At 41.7% G+C, this 20,961-nt stretch overlaps 2 protein-coding genes across 3 annotated transcripts; one reads left to right on the top strand and one right to left on the bottom strand.

Annotated features, from left to right (window-relative positions):
• Positions 1-3,040: 3,040 nt before the first annotated feature.
• Positions 3,041-9,730, bottom strand: RABEPK (Rab9 effector protein with kelch motifs). Of its 2 annotated transcripts, XM_075060620.1 has the most exons (8): positions 9,712-9,730; positions 9,303-9,365; positions 8,789-8,946; positions 7,589-7,741; positions 6,401-6,562; positions 5,570-5,719; positions 3,859-4,008; positions 3,041-3,506 (listed from the first exon to the last, which is right to left on the bottom strand). In XM_075060620.1, exons 2-8 carry the CDS (start codon positions 9,359-9,361, stop codon positions 3,196-3,198), a joined length of 1,143 nt encoding a protein of 380 aa, XP_074916721.1. In that variant the 5' UTR covers positions 9,362-9,365; positions 9,712-9,730; the 3' UTR covers positions 3,041-3,195. The 2 variants fall into 2 exon arrangements, with proteins under 2 accessions (XP_074916721.1, XP_074916722.1); XM_075060621.1 differs by lacking the exons at positions 7,589-7,741; positions 9,712-9,730 and having other exon boundaries at positions 9,303-9,412.
• Positions 9,731-9,902: 172 nt separating this feature from the next.
• PPP6C (protein phosphatase 6 catalytic subunit) lies at positions 9,903-19,972 on the top strand. The gene is made up of 7 exons (XM_032767671.2): positions 9,903-10,098; positions 11,665-11,760; positions 13,600-13,665; positions 14,241-14,382; positions 15,945-16,024; positions 17,798-18,007; positions 19,026-19,972. The coding sequence occupies exons 1-7, from the start codon at positions 10,024-10,026 to the stop codon at positions 19,272-19,274; spliced, it is 918 nt and encodes a 305-aa protein (XP_032623562.1). The 5' UTR covers positions 9,903-10,023; the 3' UTR covers positions 19,275-19,972.
• The last annotated feature ends 989 nt before the right edge of the window (positions 19,973-20,961 follow it).

Below are 20,961 nucleotides of genomic sequence, written 5' to 3'. Positions count from 1 at the left end.
TCTAGCTTAACTTAATTCTTGGCACGTCTGCTTATAGACTGCCAAGCTCACTGGGTGCAGTTCACTTCCTTCTTATATGTTCATTTCAGCTAAAGTTCTATTCTTCCTGCAAATAGTCCCACAAGCACTTCAGTGTAAGCATTTAACCTGAAGTCCTGCTAGCAGCTTGACAGCTGTCATGCCTAACTTGCTAGGAAAAAATCTCCTTCCCTTAATGTACAATGAGCAGTCCAAATCAGTACTTCTCTAGGTGATCCAGGGTGAGAGGACCAAGTCAGTATCAAGAAGGCTGTAATCTTTTTACTATTCCAAGTAATAGGATTAGTGCCTGCACCTCACTCTAGTCTACCTTCCCTGAAGCATGTGTGAAGCACCATAGGTCCAAAGGTGCTGTGTACCTAGCCAGATGGTCCTTTCCCCCATTAGCAGGAAAGGGAGCTACTATGGATGAACATAGCTGTGATGTGTTCAGCTGAATCGGTCACCTGAAAGGTACAGCCAAACAGGTGGCCACACTTGTGATTCAGTGATACTAAACTAAGCCAAACTGTGTCTTATTGACAGACACAATAGTACAATACAAAACATACATGCCTGCCTTCTGGGAACTACTTGTTGTGGCATATTCACTTTAAGTTGTGCTTCAATATGCATTTCTGCTAGTATTTAGAGTATGGTTTTACAAAACTCTACCATATTACTAAAATCCAACCTAGTTTGTAGCAAAGCACTTTAATGTGCTTTGTTCTGTACTTGTTTTGGATATCACATTCCAAACCTTCTGTATGTAAAGGTATATTCTAGCCTCTGTTAAACATACTGTTCATGTATCTTGGTTTTGACAGGCTATTTTCTAATGCCAAAGGTGACTTCAGCTTTGCAAAGTGATGTGACACTCCCCGTATGCTTTGACTTTGTAGTCTCCTGAGAGATCATAAGAGCTATTGAATGCATGCAGCTTTAAAGCACAGAAATGATTATAGTGTGTGGTGTGGAAAAGGCTTAGCAAACAGAATAGCATTGGAAATGCCTAGCTGAACCATACAGCTAACTATGCATTCCTAGGCTCTCTGGCAAGATTGACTAACTCCAGTGTTCTGTATGGCACTTGCCAGCAATTAGTTTCCTTACCCAGAGTTTGCATTCTAAAGGGCCAGTCCTACTAATGTCTCTGAAAGCAGGGGTATGACTTGAATAGAAAGTTTAGGCCCATATAAGAAGACAGGAAAATGTTTTGTATGCATTATTTTCAGCTGGGCAGAGACTCTTTAAAGATGCAGGAGTACTGCACATATATTATCAGGATTTTCCTCTTTAAGGGCAAGTACTCCAATGGAATAACCTCCCACTACTGTGAAAAGGCTGGATGTAGCTTTTAGCGGATCCTCAGTTTTTGATGGCTCAGTCACATTCCCTCCTATTTCCACACTAAACTCCATTCAACCCAACAACCACTTCTTGGCCTTTTTTCACAAACTAACAGGGGTAAGTGAAACAGCCAAACCTGGACAGAGTTCTGTAAACAAGGTATGGTTATTTTGTTCAGCATAATACCATATTTGTAATCTGTTAATACATCCACTTTATTTGCTGAACCATGGGGGGAAAAAACTTCATGAGTAATGAACTTGCCTTCACCCTTAATTCAGTTAACAGAGCCACTATAAGAACTGTTGGGGCAGTGCATACTATCTTTGATTCAGATTAAATTTCTATTTGCCATCACTGTCCAATTTAGCTCAAATTTCTATTTCAGTATCCATTTCTTAGTATTGATATCCCGCCCACCTTCCATACCACTCAGCTGAATAGCAGAATGGGCTTGCCAAGTTTCACTTTAATACTGATCTTTAAGACTTAAGTTACAGAGAGAAAAACAAATTAATGTCACAGAGGACAGATCTCAGCCCCTATTACTAGTTTACAATTTCGTCTTTGGCTTGTCTAGAAACACGTCAATTTTTTTAAATGACAAACCTTCCTAGTCCTTGAAGTTAACTTTTAAAGATATTAAATGAAAGGCTTACTGGCATAAGAATTAGATTAGGAATAATTAACCACCCCCACTCCAGTTTTAAACCTCAGCAGCATAAATGTAAGTAAGCAGTAGATAAAAAAAGGTGGCTGCCTACATGGATACTGTGCCCATCACTGGTATCAAGTTAAATCCAGGAACTTTACACTTCACTATCATAAGAGAATTGTAGATACCCAGTGGTCCCACCTGACAGGGGCTACCTAGGGGCTTATCTACATAGCCAGTTTTAGTCCTAGTTACACCACTGTGGAACACCCTTATGAAAGTTGTTTTTCAAGTTTAAACTAAACAGTAGAACCTCAGTTACAAACTGATCTGTCAACCACACACCTCATTTGGAACCAGAAGTAGTCACACACCAGGAGAGATCAAACAATAAAAGCAAATATACACTACTCTTAAAATAAAACAGCTTTTTTCTTTTGCTTAAGTTTCAAAGCTGTATTAAGTCAACATTCAGTTGTAAACTTTTGACAATAACTTCTGTGCAGAGTTACCCAACCTCCATTCCTGGGATGTTCATAACTCAGATTCTACTATATACTACTTCCAAACTGATAAGAAAAATTGGAATAAGAGGCAAGCTAGGGATTAGACAATATAGCAACAGAGTTTTAACTATGCTGGCATATTTATGCCAAACTTTCTTCATGGAAACCATCTCTGATTTCTCAGGACTGCAGAGGACTTGCTAACCAGAAGGCTGCTATGGAAAGGTTACCTCAAACAGATGAAATGTAGTTTGTTTCCTTCAAAGCACATTCCATCATCTCATCTTGATCACAAGGCAGATTCCAGAGCCAGCCACCTGGGCTTCAGCTCCACTCTTGCCAATAGTAAAATGTGCATTAAATCTACCTCTTAGTTGCATATCCTCTGAAGGAGACTATAAAAGGTAGCTGTACACATTTCTGGAGTTTGTGACCCTTTAAGGCAAAGGACATTACATACATGTAAATATACACAGCAGCCCAGGAAGGCAAAGTAATAACTAAAGAGTCATCTGTTACTAGAGAATTTTAATAAATAAGGTTTTCTGCTTAGCACAACACTCAGTTCATGCCAGAATTTAGTTTCTTGCAGTGATCTTGTCAGTTATAAACACTGAAAAAAGAATTACATTTATACAAGAGGACAGTTTGAGTATTCTGGTTTTATTACTTAATCAGATTCACAATACAGTCCCTGTGAATCTTCCCTTGAGTATCCATCCCACCAAATATTAAAAACAAATACATCAATTTGTCTTCTGTGCAGCCTTTTCCTATTTGTTTTTTCTGATCAGAGTCGTCCTCATCACTGACTGTTTCAGTTGCTTCCTTCCCAATTGTATTTCTGCTGGCTACAGCATCTGAATCTCTGTTCTTAACATTGACAGATACTTGCCATGGAATGATGCACATGGAATGGTCCAACCTTCCAGGGGGCAAAGGAGAATCAAATTCTAATAGTGTCCATTGTTGCTTTTCTGCAGTTCAAAAAAGACATAAAACTCACTGTGAAATCTGTTTGAAATTCACAGAATTGGAAAGAAGAACAAGAATAGTGGCATCATCATAAATCATTGACTAGTCTGCAATGTTATAACCCCCTAAAAAAAAAAAAAGTGTGAGGAGGGGAGGTGATGCTGATTAACCATAACATTATGCCAGGGCAGAATTGGAGTAATGCCACTGATTTCAATAGACATCCCCTGGTGTAAAGGGGTAGCCAAGAAGGGAATTGGGTTTGGAGTTTCCAAGGAAGATATAATAATTCCTATGATAAAAATATAATGGTAAAAACCTTTGTAGAATGTTATGAAAGAAAACACTTCCCACCTATGTGATATTTATACATTGTATCCAGTGCCCCAGTTGGGTCCATTCCACCAAAAATGTACAGATGGTCTCCAAAGGCAGCAGCTGAGTGGGCTGCCCGTCCTCCTGGGACATCACCAGCAGCTGGTAACTTTTCCCATCTCATATCAACTACAGGCAGAAATATAAATCAGTGGCTACATTGTATAGAATGAAACAAACAACTATTTATTAGCATTAAAAGGCCAACAGTTGGGCAGGGTCTGAAATCCTTTGAATAAGCCCCATCTTTGAGTTTGCTTTTGTTTTAAAGCAGTCACACTTGGGCTTTGCTTGAAAGAGCTCAGGCTAGTAACAAGACTGCTGTTCTTTTTGGATATGAACAACAATTTGCAGGTAGTTAGCACTTTCCTGCATCAGAGGTACTGTCCTTCTGGGAAGGTGGCACTGGGGGAAGCAAAAAGGTTTTCCTTCTGTGGGGATGTGCTAGATTTCTTCTTTCCATGGCATGGGAGTTCGTGGTGGTACCAACAGCCATTGAGCAGCAGGAGTACACTTGGTTGAAGATGTTCTCCCTCCCATATACCATAGAATATTAGGGTTGGAAGGGACCTCAAAAGATCATCTAATCCAACCCCCTGCTCAAAGCAGAACCAATCCCCAAACGGCCCCCTCGGGAACTGAACTCACAACCCTGGGTTTAGCAGGCCAATGCTCAAACCACTGAGCTATCCCTCCCCAAAGCATATATAATACGGGAGCAACTATAGTAGAACCTCGGAGTTACAAACTGACCAATCAACCATGCATCTCATTTGGAACTGGAAGTACGCAATCAGGCAGAAGCAGAGATTTTTTAAAAAAATACAGTACTGTGTTAAATGTAAACCACAAAAAAAAATAAAGGAAAAATTTAAAAAAAGACTTGACAAGGTAAGGAAACTTTTTCTGTGCTTGTTTAATTTAAATTAAGATGATTGAAACTTACTATGCAGAAGAAATATGCTGCTTTTAAAGCTGTATAAGTCAATTCTGTAAACTTCTGAAAGAACAATCATGATGTTTTGTTCAGAGTTATGAACAAGTTCCAGTCTCGAGGTGTTGGTAACTGTGAGGTTCTACTTGTTCAGAACATGAATAGACTGGACAGTGCTTTCACTGCCATTCTGACTCATGCGAGTGCCTTACACAGTAAAGACATAGCATTGTTTTAATTACTAGTTACAGAATATGCTACTGCAGCCATTTATGAAAGAAACGTTGGGTGCCAGTCTTTCAGATACTTTGTGGTAATTTATCACCGTCAAACAATTTTTCCAGCAGTCAAAAGAACCCCAACAGCAACATAAATTCAGCTCTTAGATATGTCAAATAGTAATGCTCTCCATAGCCATATTACAGAAATGCCCATACTTCTCATCTTGTAACCAGCAGCTGGCTTTGACAGAGGGGAGGCCCTGCACACACACTTTTGCATTGTCACCATCAATCCCAGTCCATTAGACCTGTAGACAAATCTCTCACTGAAGCCAATAGGATTTCTGCCTGCTTAAGAACTGAGGATCAGCATGACATAATAAAAGCAACATGTCCCAGCACCAACCAGCCACCCTGGAGCATATTTACTGCACCTATCCAAGTTATTTTAGTGGTTCTGTAAGAGAAGGTCTCTCTCAAAGCAGAGCACATCACACTACTTATTAATGCAGCTATAGCTACTTTATATACTTACTTGTATCAATGCAGAACAGATCATTGTAAAATTTATCACCAGATAACCCACCATGTATGAAAAGCTTGGTCCCAACCGCAACCACCACATGGCCATGCCGAGGTGAGGGAGGATTACCATGTGCTTCTGGCTGCGACCAAGTCAAAGTGGCTAGAAATGGGAATACATACGATTATATGGTGCATTGTTGGAGCTCTGTAAAGACATTAAACCAGAAATCCTGGTCTAGGGACCTCTAGACCAAGTATGACAAGATGATTTTTAAATCAACAACAAAAGCCTTAAGCATCTAGTTTCTGGGAGTATCGCAAAAGGCAATTCAAATACATACTCAGCAAAGAAATGCACCTATTTGTACATCTCATCTAGAAGTAATAACACACTGTTGGTGTAGCAGAAAAAAATCATTGTTCTTACTCTACATATTGACCTTTCATTGTGAAGTAAGCAGCATATATACCCACTTCTGAAAGAGAATGGCTACTAGCAGCAAATTGTGGTAGAAGTTGAAGGATTCTGACAATACACCTCAATCCCGTCTCACAATGCCTATGATACTCTTAGATCTTTCCTCTGAAGATACTACCCAGTTCCCCAGTGACTGTGTGGTGTTGATAAGTTTCAGGTAGGGGGTGTACAGCTCATCCATCTAATTTAAACCTGTAGCCAAAAAACAGTGTCTCATAATACACTATACCACTTTACCTAATTCTTTATGTATTATTTGCATTTCCAGGTCTTTATTCATCTTTGTGCCACCCAAGCTTTCAGTCCAAGTGGACAATGAATCATTTAACTCAGTGTAACAAAACATTAGTTATTTAGAGGTACCTGTGTCAAACATGTGAAGTTGTGGATCTTTAACGGGCTCTGCTCCTTTATCTCCCCCTCCAAGTACATAAAGCTGGTCTCCTATAGCCGCTGATGACGTGTGGAATGTCCTAGGGAGTGGTGGAGTCCCAATCAGTTTAGGACTTTCCCAGATTCCTGTTTCTAATTAAAAGATGAAATGATAATTATTCAAATATATATAACAAGAAGTTACCTTATTAATATGAATTCTTCAGAGCTGAGACCCACTTGACTAGGGAGTTATTAAACACATAAAACACAGTGACAGAGGAAAAAAAAGTCAAAAGTGGCAAAAAATGACTTCTGGGAAATGAGTGAAAAATCCAAGTTGCAAGTGAAAGGTTGGTCTGCTGTTTCTAATTCAGGATTGTTTACACCACCTGACAAAGTGCTATGTCCATTCTACATTAGCCACATAGGATTTTGTGGAATGTATTTATCTGCTGAAATCAAGCATGGTTCCTGGGACTTCCCACTAATGCTACAGAGCTCCTCTATTTATTCCACACCAAGAGATTTTTACAGGGAATCTGTCATTACGCAAGTTGAGACTTTTAAAAAATGTTCTTTACAAGCAATATATATGCAGCACCACTGAAATGCTGTCACCTGTGTAGTGGAGGACAACAGACAGGTGAAAAAACAGGCACAGAAGCCAACAGCGAAGGGAGAGGAATTTTTGGGTAACAACTCCAGGGCAAACACCTAATCTCTTAAGAATCTTTAATATCCATACAGAGCAGACCACACTCCATCTCATTCAAATGGCCCACACACATTGACTTGCACGGTGGACTGATATAGCTCTGGTAGGACCCACTCATTTAGCACAAAAATGCTCCTGTTAATGCCAACCATGGGATTCGCTGCCATGAAGCACTAGCATACAGTGCATTCCCTGCAGCAAGGAACCTGAGGGGCATGCTGCAAAAGTCACCACAGCATTTTAGAAAGTCGTAGATTTGATTCTACCTAGCCTTTAATACTCCTAGGAGGAGATAAAGGAAATCATTTGCCTGTAAATACAGCTTTTGAAGTTGTAACCTGTACTTTACAAATCTAACAAAGTAATTCAAACAGTTTCTCATATGGATAACAGGTGCATATCCAACTGTCCAACAAAGAAAGAGAGAAGGCTGGGATGGGTAGATTCTACCACACACTTACCTAGATTCAGCACTTGAACACAGTTTCTATTTCCAGACTGGTCAGCCCCTCCAAACACCCAGAGGCTAGTGGGGCTGCTTGTGGAAATGAAGGTGGCATGTTCATATCGAGGCAACAGGCCCACCCAACCAGGCATTGCCCACTGGTGTCTATCTGCAATGGAGGGAGTAAGTGCAGAGTTCCATTTGTAACAACACTGGTGTTTCCAGTACTGTTGCAGTTACCTTCGGGTGACTGAGGCATAGTGTAATCCATGAACAAATTTCAGCTAAATACAAATGCTACTTTAGGACAATGAGACATAGATAGATGGCCGATGGCCACGTCCTCAAGGGGTAAGTCTCAAGGCTGTTAGTCCTTGCAATCTAAGACAAAATAATTCAACTAAGATGAGCTACTTTAGTCTACCAACACTGCCCCTTGATGTTAGCCCATCTTCTAAATTTGACAAGAGTGTGGAGACTAATACTTGAAAGCATCCCCCTAAATGCACTCCAGCACAGAAGCACGACAGATCACCCAATATCTTTCTTAGCTCACCCTTCCCATCCCCCAACAAAATGACTATGGATGTCCATAGCTAAGGACACAGACATGAGATTCAACTCCAGAATATGCAGAAACTTGAAACCCTATTTCGTTCTAGGCTCTGATCCTTCAATGACATCCACAGCCATATGCAGACTCATGCGGCTGCAGGATTGGGTCCTTCATCCATCTGGACAGGTTGTAACACTCAAGACTAAGGCTTGGCCTATACTACATCCTTACTTTAATAGAACTACATTGCTCAGGGGTATGAAAAAATCTACACCCCTAAGCAATGTTATTATGCGACCTTCACCTCAGGTGTGGCCAATGCTACGTCAGTGGGTGAGCTTTTCCTGCTGACATAGCTACCGCCTCTCGCAGAGGGGAAGTTATTAAGCTGATGGGAGAGTTCTCCTCAGTGGCTTAGACAGAGCATCTTCACCAGACACAGTGCAGCTGCGCTGATGTAAATTTGTAGTGTAGACCTGCTGTAAGTAACTGTGTCACTGTTTCTAGGCCTTATCATCACAGGTTTTCGTGTCTCACTGAGGTGTCTGCATGGATCTGGTATGACCTCCCCAAGCACAGCAAAGATTGAACAGACTTTTTGGTTTCCAAGGACAGACAGCGTAATAGGCAACAAAACTGCTAAATTCTTCCTGTTCTTACCCAGATCTATGATGTGGGCATCGGAGAAACTGCCATTGGGATCTGCTCCCCCGACAATGACCACTTTGCCTTTCCCAGTCGTTAGGGCTGGAGGCAAATATAAGCAGTTATGGCCAACGCGTGCGCTAGGGCTTTCTCCAAGGGGGACAAGTGTGTACCTAGAATAGAGAAATATAGGCATGAATCAGGTGTTGGGGAGGGAAGGACAGGAATATTTGTAGTGCCTTCAATGGGGAAGTGCTGTGCCAGAGACAAAGGGTGTGAACCACTCCTGGAACAGGGGAATGAGGGGAAAAGTGAAAGTTTAGAATACAGATTAAGTGAAAAGATTGTGCCATTTATTGATGGGAAGAATGTAAAAAACACTCCCCACATTCCAATATGGACCCCATATAGTCATCAAAGAAGCTGGTCCTTTATTGGGCTTTAATAGGGGAATTTGATGCCACTCTTAACAAATGATAGCCATGGTGAGGGGACTGAGGAGGAATGGGGAATGCTGAGGTGCACTGACCATGTGGCCCTTTGGGGGACAGCTCCAGGTTCCAGAACCGGCAGCAGCTTCGGCCTCATGAATCTTGAGCAAAGGAAGGCAAAGCCAGAGTCATGGAAATCGCCCTAGAGTCCCTCTCCCTACAGGCCCCCAAACCTCTCCAGTGCCTGCGGGGACCCCCCCACAAGCCCCCCAGACCCCTCCAGAGCCTGCGGGGAACCCCCCCAGCCCCTCCCCCCGGAGGCAGGACCCGTCCCGTCCCATCGTCTCCACAATGTCGCTGATCGCTAGTCCCCGCCCACTCGGCCCCAGCAGGGACCAGGCCGCCCCCGCTCACCGCCGCTGCCCCCGGGGGGCGCGGGGAACTCGCGAGCTGCCCCGGTTACAGCGCCCGGCCCCGCCTGCCTGAGCCCCGCGCCTCACCGCGCACCTCGACTGTGGAGAGGCCCACGGAGACTACACTGCCCAGCATGCACTGCGGCCGCGCAGCCATGGCTCCCAGCATGCTTTGCGGAGCGCGCTGGGAGGTGAGGCGGATGCACCCCTGGTGACGGTCTGTAGGGGGCGCCTCCATTTCCGGTCCCTGGATAGAACGGACTGACAGTTCCGGCTTCCCCGCACCCCCGGCGGAGGGGGCTCTCTGGCGCTCGCCCCGGAAGTTCTTCTCGTTTCCGGCGTGTGACCGCGGCAGAGGGGCTTTACCGCCCCCGGAAATTGCCGGCCCCCCAGCTGCTCTGCTAAGATGGCGCCTCTGGACCTGGATAAGTACGTTGAGATTGCGCGGCTCTGCAAGTACCTGCCTGAGAACGACCTCAAGGTGAGGGGCCGGGGCCGGGCGGAACGGAGCGGGAGCGAGCCGGGGTGGCGGCCTGGCCCCCCGCCCAGCGCAGAGCGGGCTCCGGGCCCCTCCGCACTGGGCTGCGGCTGCAGCGCTGGTCTGGGTGTGGGCTCATCCCCTGGCGCCGCAGCGGCCTGGCACGGGCAGAAGCGGAGACAGGTAGGTGCGAGTGATCCCCGCCTCAGCGAGCGCCTGTCCGGCCAGGCGCCCTGCCCGAAGGTCGCTTCTAATAAACAGGCTTTTTCTAGGGTAGCCTGGCATGTTTATAGTGTCAGCTCTTCAGGGCTGGGACGTTGTCTGCAACCTTGTGCATAATGCCAGACCTGCAGCGCAGGCTAGTCTGCAGATTGCTTTGACTAGGTGCAAGTTGGAAGAAATACCCTTGTTTCAGTGTGGTTCTACTCTGAAAAGTGACTGGTCTCTTCTCATGCTGCAGACCTCACACTATTGTACCTTACAGAGACAAGCTAGTGTAAGGCAATACCTTTTGTTGGGCCAACTTTGCTGACAGAGACCAACTTTTGTGTTACTGAGCTCTTTTTCCAGTGTGGGAAGAGATACTCAGAGGGTAGTCTATGCTAGAACCACCACGGTGGCGTAGCTGTGCCATTGTAGTACATTTGGTGAAGACACTATCAGTGGGAGAGCTGGCATAAGAAAACCACACTGCCACTTAGTCTAATTCATACCCCAAGTGACATAAGTTATACCAACAGAAGTGGTAGTGTGTACAAGCCCAAAGTGTCTCAGCTAAATAGGAATTGGAAACAGCTTGTTTAACATAAGTAGTTAACGCACATTGTAAGACCATTAAAAGAGAAGTGGTCCATTAACCATTGTCTATGGAGAGTCATGCACCAATAAACGTGGTACTCTCTGCCTCTGTGACTCAGTGGAGTCAATGTGCCTGAGTGTGTGAGAAGGATTCTATTCTTTTTTGTACATCATCAATGGAATTGTTTTCTAAGTTCTAGTGAGCTACATCTGTGTACCCACAGTGAAGAATATGGGGTTGCACAAGTGTAACTGAGATCTTAGTTATTGATGATGAGTGAGGAGGACATAATCCAGTTTGTCTTTCATCCCAGGATAAGCTTTTAGGGTTTGCAGTTGGAAATTAACTTTCTTCCTCTAAACTGAGCATATCTAATTCAGAAATCATTGATACAATAAACATGAAATAACCACAGTGGTAATCTAATGTTTAAATTTTTTATAGCAAAACTGCAATTTAATGTAGCATTTAAATAACATGAATTTACACTTATTCCGTGAACTGTTGCTCTGAGCCTCATTGAGACTATAGTTAAACTGTGTAAGTCTGTAGTGGCACTTTAAAACATTAATTCAAGTCCAATCAAATTTTCTCACACGTTTATCATCCTGAGTCATGGCAGCATGGTTTTTCATTGATGTCTAGAGAATTTGGTAACTGAATAAATCCTAAAGCAAATAACTTAGTTCATTAGTTTATAAATCTGTTAATCCTTGATATTACAATGCACAAAAACCACAAGCTGATCCATGTAAACTTTTTCTCTGTAGCGCTTATGTGATTATGTGTGTGACCTACTGCTGGAAGAGTCAAATGTGCAGCCAGTATCTACACCAGTTACAGTTTGTGGAGATATACATGGACAGGTAAAATGGCATGAATACTTGCATGTTATACCCCTAGAGAGCAAGCGGAGTCTGTCACTTGCAAACATTTCTATAAAAGTTGATGGTGAATATATGGTTGAGGAAGCATAGTTCAGGGAAGCAGAACCATCTACTGAATGTTGAGTAATTTTGCAATATTCCGTGTGCTTTGCTTTTGTGCAGTGGAAGAAAAACATACTGTTTTTAACTTTCTGCAGGGTATGGCTACACTGGCACTTTACAGCGCTGCAACTTTCAACAGTGTGAAAAAACACCCCCCTGAGCGCTGCAAGATATAGTGCTGTAAAGCCTCAGTGTAATCAGTGCCGCAGCGCTGGGAGCATGGCTCCCAGCGCTGCAAGCTACACCTGTAGAGGATGTGGTTTACGTACAGCCACGCTGACCACACTCACACTTCAAAGCGCTCAGCGCTCCAAAATTTCAAGTGTAGCCATACCCCCAGAGGGTGCTTTTGAGAAGTCAGCCTCACAGATGAAGAAGCATTGCTGAATTACCCTCACTTACTTAGGGCTTGGCTACACTGGAGAGTTGCAGCGCTGGTGAAGGGGTTACAGCGCTGCAACTCACTCTGTGTACACACTTACAAAGCCCAGCCAGCACTGCAACTCCCTGGCTGCAGCGCTGGCTGTACACCTGGTCTGATTGGGGTATAGCGATTCCAGCGCTGGTGATGCAGCGCTGCTCATCAGGTATGGACCCAACAGCGTGTTGTTTGGCCTCCAGGTATAATGGTATCCAAATTCCTATCCAACAAACCGCAAGAACGGCTGAACGCCAGCCTAAAAACAAACACAGCTGCTCTTTGCTCCAGCGAGCGAGCGAGCCCAGGCAGGGGAATTGCTTGAATGTTCACAGCTGTTTGTTTGGGGGAGAGGGAGTCCATGTTGAGCAGCTGCTTAGTGTGGTCGAAGCTATTTAGGAGTGCATAATTTGCATTAGTGAAAATAAGAGAGGGTGGGGAAGGGTCAAACTTTTAAAATGATTGAAGGTAGCTGTTGTGTCTCTTCTTAGTCTGAACTTGCAAGGCAGGGAGCTCAGAACGTCTAGTGTTGCTTGAGGAGAGAAACAGCACGGGGAGGGAGTCCATCGGAGAGCTGCTTATCGGTCTGGAAGCCTTTTTGCATTAAGAGTGATTGGAGAGGGTGGGGAAATGGCCAGAATTGCAAGGCAGGAGCTGTCACAGTGTCTGCTCAAAAATCCACTCTCTCTGTTTCCCCCACGCTCCCTGTCCACTCTCCCACCCCTCTTTGAAAAGCACGTGCAGCACTTGAAACGCTGGGATAGCTGCCCACAGTGCACCACTCCCAACAGCGCTGCAAATGCTGCAAATGTGGCCACACTGCAGCGCTGGTAGCTGTCAGTGTGGCCACACTGCAGCGCTGTTCCTACACAGCTGTATGACCACAGCTGTAACTCCCAGCGCTGCACATTTCCAAGTGTAGCCAAGCCCTTAGACTGCAATTGTTGAGCTGTTCAATGTAGATAGGGGCCTCATCCTAGAAGGAGAAAACTCCATTTGAAGTTGATGAGTGTTATGCATACAAAGGGCTTGCACACTGTAAAGCTCCTCTGGTGAAGTAAGACCTAATCAGTATGTCAGCAGTTTAAATGTGGCTTTTTAACACCAAGTGGATGAATGGGAAATCTGTCTGAGGCCATAATTGTTCAGCTGAACTTTTTCAGACCTACTTTTATCTTGTTCTTGAAAATAAGGATTACTTCTCTTTAAACCTAGATAAATTCCAGTTAATTGTGCTAACACACTCTTAACTAACAATGATAACAGGACCCTTATTATGGACAAACTCTTTTTTGCAGTTTTATGACTTATGTGAACTGTTCAGAACCGGAGGTCAGGTTCCTGACACAAACTACATATTTATGGTATGTACATATTAGATGTTGGTCATTCAAAAAAAAAAAAGTGTAAGGAAAGCACTTCTATAATTACACTGTTGATTTAAAACAAATTTTAGACTTCTTTGGTTTTAGTTTCCATTTTAACTCTCTTGCTTGTAAACATCTTTTCCGCTCCCAAATTTACTCTCTTCCACTTGGTTAATATGTGTGGCTTTTATTTTGTTTACCTAAAATTTGAAATAGGGAATGCTGGTTCACATGAAAGGAAATACATTTTATAGCCTGCTATCTAAAAGCTCCAGCTTACATTGGCAGTAGAAGGGAAGTAGAATATTTGACTGGCTAATAAAGGACCTCCTGAAATGTTTCTTGGATGAATGGGAACATAAGAATCACAGAAGTAATGTTTCAGTTTTAAATGTGAAATTTCAAATATCCATTTAAATGTTTTTTAAATATGTTTTCAGAATTCAAATAGCAATGGTGCCTTGTGGTGTTGGGCCTCTTTGCAAATTGATAAATTAGAAATAGATATGTTACTCTGTGCACTTCTGAAACCATTTTTCCATTTATTATGTACAAATATTTTTAATTTGCAGGGTGACTTTGTAGACAGAGGTTACTATAGTCTTGAGACTTTTACCTACCTTCTTGCACTAAAAGCTAAATGGCCTGATCGTATCACACTCTTGCGAGGGAATCATGAGAGCAGGCAGATAACACAAGTATATGGATTTTATGGTAAGCCTTTATAAACAGTTTCTGAATTGTGGTCAGCTAACATAAAAATGCAGTGAACTGAGTCTCTGTCCTTTCTTTGGTAAATTTTTGATTTACGTGTATAGCTTTTCTAAAGGCCAAGTGGATCGTGAAATAGGATTCATCAGAGAAATACGCCAGTCTGAATGTATACACTGTCAAATACTGAAGTAATGTAGCATAGTATGGGGAGCAATAATTATAGTATTGAAAAGGACTATGCTCTAATCTTCTGGGTAGAGTTGTATTTCCAGGTCTGTCACTGACTTGCAGTATAACCATAGGTCTTCACCTCTATGCCTCAGACTTCTTATCTGTGAAACTGGGATAAGGAGCTTAATGTGGAAGTTGAGGTTTAATATTTGAAATGCTTTGCGATTGTCTGAAAAGTGCGGTAGAAAAACAAAATAGAGAGAATCCTCTCTTTATGACTTAATAGGTTTTAATTCTAATTATACCAGCTTATCTGGTAAGTCACTGCTGGTTCAGTAGGTAAGGCAATATTAGTGAATGAACACAAGATTAGTACTGGGCAGTAACACCAATAATAAACTGAGGGAATGGGTGTGCCTGAAAGCTTTGGAACTACAACTATCTAATGACAAGACGTGAGGAAATCTTTCAAGGATCTAATAGTTGCCTCAAAAAGTATGTAATCAAAATGGACTTGCTTTTGGATCCCTCTGGAAATGAAGAGAAATGGGTATAAATCTTGATATCTTAATCCATTATGCCTAAGGAATCCTTGCTTGCTAGGTCTGGCTTATCCAGATCTATTAGAACTTAGTTACTTACACCTACATTGAGGCTCTTTGACCCAAAAAATGTATTGCATGGTTTGGTTCTGCCTGTATAGATAGGGCCATGCTGTGCCACTGAGACTGCTTTAGGGCAGTAGCTAGCAGAGCCTAATTGTGAGGGCTTTTTCTTTGCATCTCACAATACAATCTTCAGCAACTCAAACGTGGAAATAACGTCTTTATTCAAAAAAACCCCTAATGTCTGTTCAGTTTCCTTAGTGGCCTAATGTGGGGTATTAGTTCCTATAGCATAACTTGGACCAGGTTGATTTCTAAACCAAACAAAGCAACTGTAGCTCTCTTCCTCTCCTTTGGTAAGAGCATCTTCAGAAGCATCTGTCTTATTTAATCATCCCAGTAGTATCTGACTTATTTTCAGACCACAAGAATTGAACCAAGGACTTGTTAATGGTGAACTAAATTGAGATTTGAGTTGTGGGGGGCATGAAGAAGATTTTTATGGAGGCAGCACCTTTAGTCACATTAAGATGGGAGGAAACCTATGCCAAAATATTGCTTGAGTATGCAAGAAATGAGAAAACTACTGCCAGTGGAGTGGACAGATGCCGTAAGAAAAGTCCTCTCTCGTTGTGTTACAGTTAGGGTTCCTATCTGATGGCCCAGCATATTTCTTTGCTAATCTAGTTATTGAGATTTCAAGTTCTAATGTAAATATGAGGGTTTTTTCCTTAACAGAATCAGGGGGAAAATGTCAAACAATAAAATGATTTCTCTATTTAACAGATGAGTGCCAAACCAAATACGGAAATGCAAATGCCTGGAGATACTGTACCAAAGTCTTTGATATGCTCACTGTAGCAGCTGTAAGTTGTGTGTTTGGTTTTTTTTGTTTTTTTTTTTGTTTTTTTTTAAAAACTACTTTAAAAACATATAAAGCAGATTTTGCATCATTTTTCACTAGGCACATATCTAAGTGGCCTTTGTCACATAGCATCTAGAGACAAACTGAAATGAAAAATAAAAATATTCCAGGCTTTACACATGAATCCTGGACTAGTGGCGGGGGGAGAAGTAGACATGATGTATTGTGACTTTTAGAAAGTCTTTTTATACACTCCTGCATGACATTCTCATAAGCAGACCAGGGAAATATGGTCTAGATGAAATTACTATAAGGTGGGTACACAACTGGTTGAAAGACTGTACTAAGAAGTTATCAATGGTTTGCTATCAAAGGGAGGGAGGGGATAGGAGGATCTAGAGTGGTCCTGCAGGGAGTCTGTCCTGGGTCCAGTACTAGTCAATATTTTCATTAGTGACTTGAATAATAGAGGGAAGTATGTGCCTCTACAACTTGCAGATGACACGAAGCTGGGATAGGGTACAAGCAACTGGAGGATAGGATTATAATTCAAAATGATCTTGATAAGTTCTGAATTCAACAAGATGAAATTCACTAAAGACAAGTGCAAGTACTCAGAAAGGAAATAATCGAACACAGACATACAAAATGGGGAATAATTGGCTAGGCAGTCATACTGTTGAAAAGGATCTGGGGGTTATAGTGGATCGCTAATTGAATAAGTCAGCATAAGAAGAACCATAGTGGGTCAGATCAAAGGTCCATCTGGCCCAGTATCCTGTATTCTGACAGTGGCCAATACCATGTGTCCCCGCAGGTATGAACAGAACAGATAATCAAGTGATCCCTGTCACCCATTCCCAGCTTCTGGCAAACAGGCTAGGGATGCCATCCTTGTCTATCCTGGCTAATAGCCATTGAAGGACCTATCCTCCATGAACTTACCTAGTTAGTCTTGGCATTCCCAACCTTCTCTGGCAAAGAGTTGCACAGGTTGACTGTGTGTTTGGCAGGGGGGAATCCCTTTGTTTATTTTAAACCTGCTATCGATTTCATTTGGTGACATCCTAGTTCTTGTGTTATGAGAAGGAATAAATAACACTTCCTTATTTACTGTCTCCACACCAGTCATGATTTTATAGACCTCTATCAATGTGACACAGTGGTGAAAAAGGGTAATGCACACCCCAGAATTCTGTTAACAGGAATGTCATATGTAAGCTACAGGAAGTACTGTCCTGTTCTGCTTGGCACTGGTGAGGCCTCACCTGGAGTTCTGACTAGTTCTGGGCACCACGTTTTAAGAAAGGTGGAGAAACTGGAGAGTCCAGAGGAGAGCAGCAAAAACAATAAAAGGCTTAGAAAACCTGACCCATGAGGAAGAGCTTAAAAAAACAACTGGGAATGTTTCTTCTTGAGAAAAGAAGATTGAAAGAGGACATAAGTCTTCAGTTCTGTTAATCACCATCCGCCTTATAACAGCCCTTAACTGTTCTCCATGTCCACTGAAGGTAGGGCAAGAAATATTGGGCTTAATTTGCAACAAGGAAGATTTAGGTTAGATATTAGGAGAAATGACCCTAATTTTGAGGATACTTAAGCACTGGAATAGGCTTCCAATGGAAGCTGTGGAATCTGTGTCACTGGAGGGTTTTAAGAATGTTAGTCAACACCTATCAGGGATGGTCTGGTATACTTAGTCTTGGGTGGATGGACTAGAGCTCTCGAGGTTCCTTCCAGCCCTACAATTCTATGATTCTGTTCTTTCTCTCAGTTAATAGATGAGCAGATTCTCTGTGTACATGGTGGCCTATCTCCTGACATCAAGACACTGGATCAAATTCGAACCATTGAACGCAATCAAGAAATTCCTCACAAAGGAGCCTTCTGTGACCTTGTCTGGTCTGATCCAGAGGATGTTGATACCTGGGCAATTAGTCCCCGAGGAGCAGGCTGGCTGTTTGGTGCAAAGGTCACAAATGAGGTAAAGTCATTGTCATAGATAATGTAAAACTATTGAGGGACCAGATGAACTAAAACATTGCTTAGCTTTAAGTTTGATGTTCTAATGGCACAACAGAAATAACACTGTGTGGTTTGATGACTATGCACAGTGCAATAATTTTACAAGAGAGACCAGTAAAGTAAGCTGGGATTTTTGCTTTTAATACAAATCCATAATAAAAGATCAAGATAATCTTAGTAACAAGCCATCTCAACTTCTAAAACAACCTGCGCATCTGCCACTGTTTTGTTTGTGAACTCCCTATTTTGTTCTTGTGGTGAGATAGTGATCAATCTTTCTAGCAGGTGGTTATCCTAGCACAGGAGGTGATTGGCTTTGGGAGAATACTTGGATGGAAACGTTCTTCATTTCTCTTTCTACCAAAGCTGCTGCTTTAGTCTTCCATTGAATAAAAGATTCAGTAACTCTGGGAAAACCCATTCACTAAAACATGTCAACCTTTCAAGTTATTGAAATACCAGAACTAGTAGTGTCTGACTTGTAGTATAACCTGGCCTTTTGGAGTTGTTGTAATGTCATAATCTGAAAAGCCTTACAATATGCAAACAGAGGTGGTGCTTGTGTAACCATTTTACTTATTTGGGTTGATGGCACTCACCTTGTTTTGGGAGGAAAAAAAAATCTCCCTGTTCATTTATGGCACCACTGGTTGTGTTAACACATTCTTGACTGGTTGACGAGTTTCTAAGCTTCTGATAGACTAGCATTTTCTGCTGTGAAAGAGAACAACTATCTCAGTTTGGTAGGTCACAGGAGTTAGAGGCAAAAGCCAGGGGTCTGAAATGAATGGTGGTATCTGCAGTTAAACTCAGTGGTGATTCCTGTAGAAGGCTTTTGTCTGCAGGTTTACCCAGCAGACCTCTTCTCCTTGAATAAAATACTGAAATCTTGAGACACAGCAATGTTCTAAGTAGTAAAGATCTGTTATGTAGTAAGCATATGTAACTATTTACTGTATATTTTTTTTAAATTGCAGTTTGTTCATATCAACAACTTAAAACTCATCTGCAGAGCACATCAGCTAGTGCATGAAGGCTATAAATTCATGTTTGATGAGAAGTTGGTAACAGTATGGTCTGCTCCAAATTACTGTTACCGTTGTGGAAATATTGCATCAATCATGGTCTTTAAAGATGTAAATACAAGAGAACCAAAGTTATTCCGTGCAGTTCCAGACTCAGAACGTGTAATTCCTCCTAGAACAACTACACCATATTTCCTTTGAGATCTTTTCCCATCCTGCTGTTTTCCCATTTCCTTGTACCATCCCTCTTTACTTTTTATTGAGCACTTTGCTGCTGAAATGCTGCCTCTTGCCTTTTTTTTATTTTTAAATTATCTAAATGTATTGTGTATTATGGTGTTTGTAGCAGTGTCTCGATTTCCTCCTCCTCCTTCCCCCCCCACATGCCCTCCCTCATTTGAGAATGCTTGTGAAATGTCTTTGACATTTATTTATCCTGCTGCATGTAGTTCTTGCATATGTCTGTTTTTAGGTTAAACATTTTCCCTTTACAAAAAGAATCATAATACTTTGGAACTATTTTGGTCCCATTATATCATTCAACTTTTTGTTTGGTAAGTTTTAAGAAATTTCAGCAGCAAAGTTATTACCGAGTGTGCACGATGGGACTGTAAATGCGTTGTGTTGTGTACACGTCTGAGATGTAAAATTGAATCGTCCTTGTTAGATCTTGTTTTAAGTGAATACAAAAGCGGTCTAAAGGGCTGTCTCTTCTCCCCACCACCACCTTTTTTTAGGATTCCAATAAAAATACAAAACTGCTACAGCTATTGAATTTGTACATTATAATAATTGTTCTGATTTTTCAGATACCTTGTATTTTTAATAAAGTCATATCTTAAATAAAACCCACCTCTAGGTTAAATATTGCAAATAAAAATCCTACTTTGTTGATGTGAGCATGTCTTTTTTTTCCTACTCAGTAAGAACTACTTAACCTTTGGCTATCAAGTATAGAACTGACCTTTTGTTTTAATAATAGTGGTTTTTGGAAGCAATCCTTGAGAGAGGTTCTCTTCTGAAAAGTGACTGTGTAGAAATGACATGATTTCAGTACATCTACTCCTTGTATAGGTGAGTCATTTACTCACTAAAATAAGTTACTGCTTGTCATTCCTGTTAGTTGCAGAGTCAGTACAGCTGCAGGAGACTTGAGCTTGGTCCAGTTCTTGCTTTGCAAATCAAGAAAATTGTTAAACCATGTTCTGACTGTAATATCTTAGGCTATTTCTGGATTCAACACCAATCTTGACTTGTAGATGGCTGAAAGGTGGAGGGATACTTGTAAATCAAGTGGATTTGATGTAGAAGTCAATGGGAAACAGGGAAGTCCACAAATCCACTTTTGCAGTTACTTATCAGAGAATCAAACTGTTTGTGCTTAAAATTACATACTGAAATTTTGGTAAAAGCCTCTATAGTAAAATTGCAGTGTTAAATATCTGTAATTGTCAGCACAGATCCAACAAGTGGAAAGTGATACACAGTTGGCAGTGGATAACCTGTTACCTACCAAAGAAAACTTGAGATTTTATTTTAATGTAGTAAATATATAGTTCTAGAGTGCAAGTAGAAATGTTTCTGAATCCAAGACTTGTCTTGAAATAATCTGCTCAATTTTTTTGGATAGGTGATTTAAAAAAAATAACTGTGGCTGTTTTTTCTGCATAACATGCCCAGGCAGCAGCAAAGGGGTCTGTTGCATTCTTATTCTGCTTAGTTTCTGTATTAAAGACTAGTAGCATCTCTAATGACTCTAGCTAACAATTTAGCTGGGATGCATCAATCTGATTTCCCTTTCATTTCAACTACTTTAAAATTCCAGAAATATGCTGGTGAAGCCAGTCAACAATAAATCACGTTAGTTTTTTAATGTGGTTTTGAACAT

Source organism: Chelonoidis abingdonii, chromosome 24 (assembly GCF_003597395.2).
Source record: "Chelonoidis abingdonii isolate Lonesome George chromosome 24, CheloAbing_2.0, whole genome shotgun sequence".
Lineage (NCBI taxonomy): Eukaryota > Metazoa > Chordata > Testudines > Testudinidae > Chelonoidis > Chelonoidis abingdonii.
The sequence above is the reverse complement of the archived record's forward strand: the minus strand, read 5'-3'. Positions and strand labels throughout refer to the sequence as shown.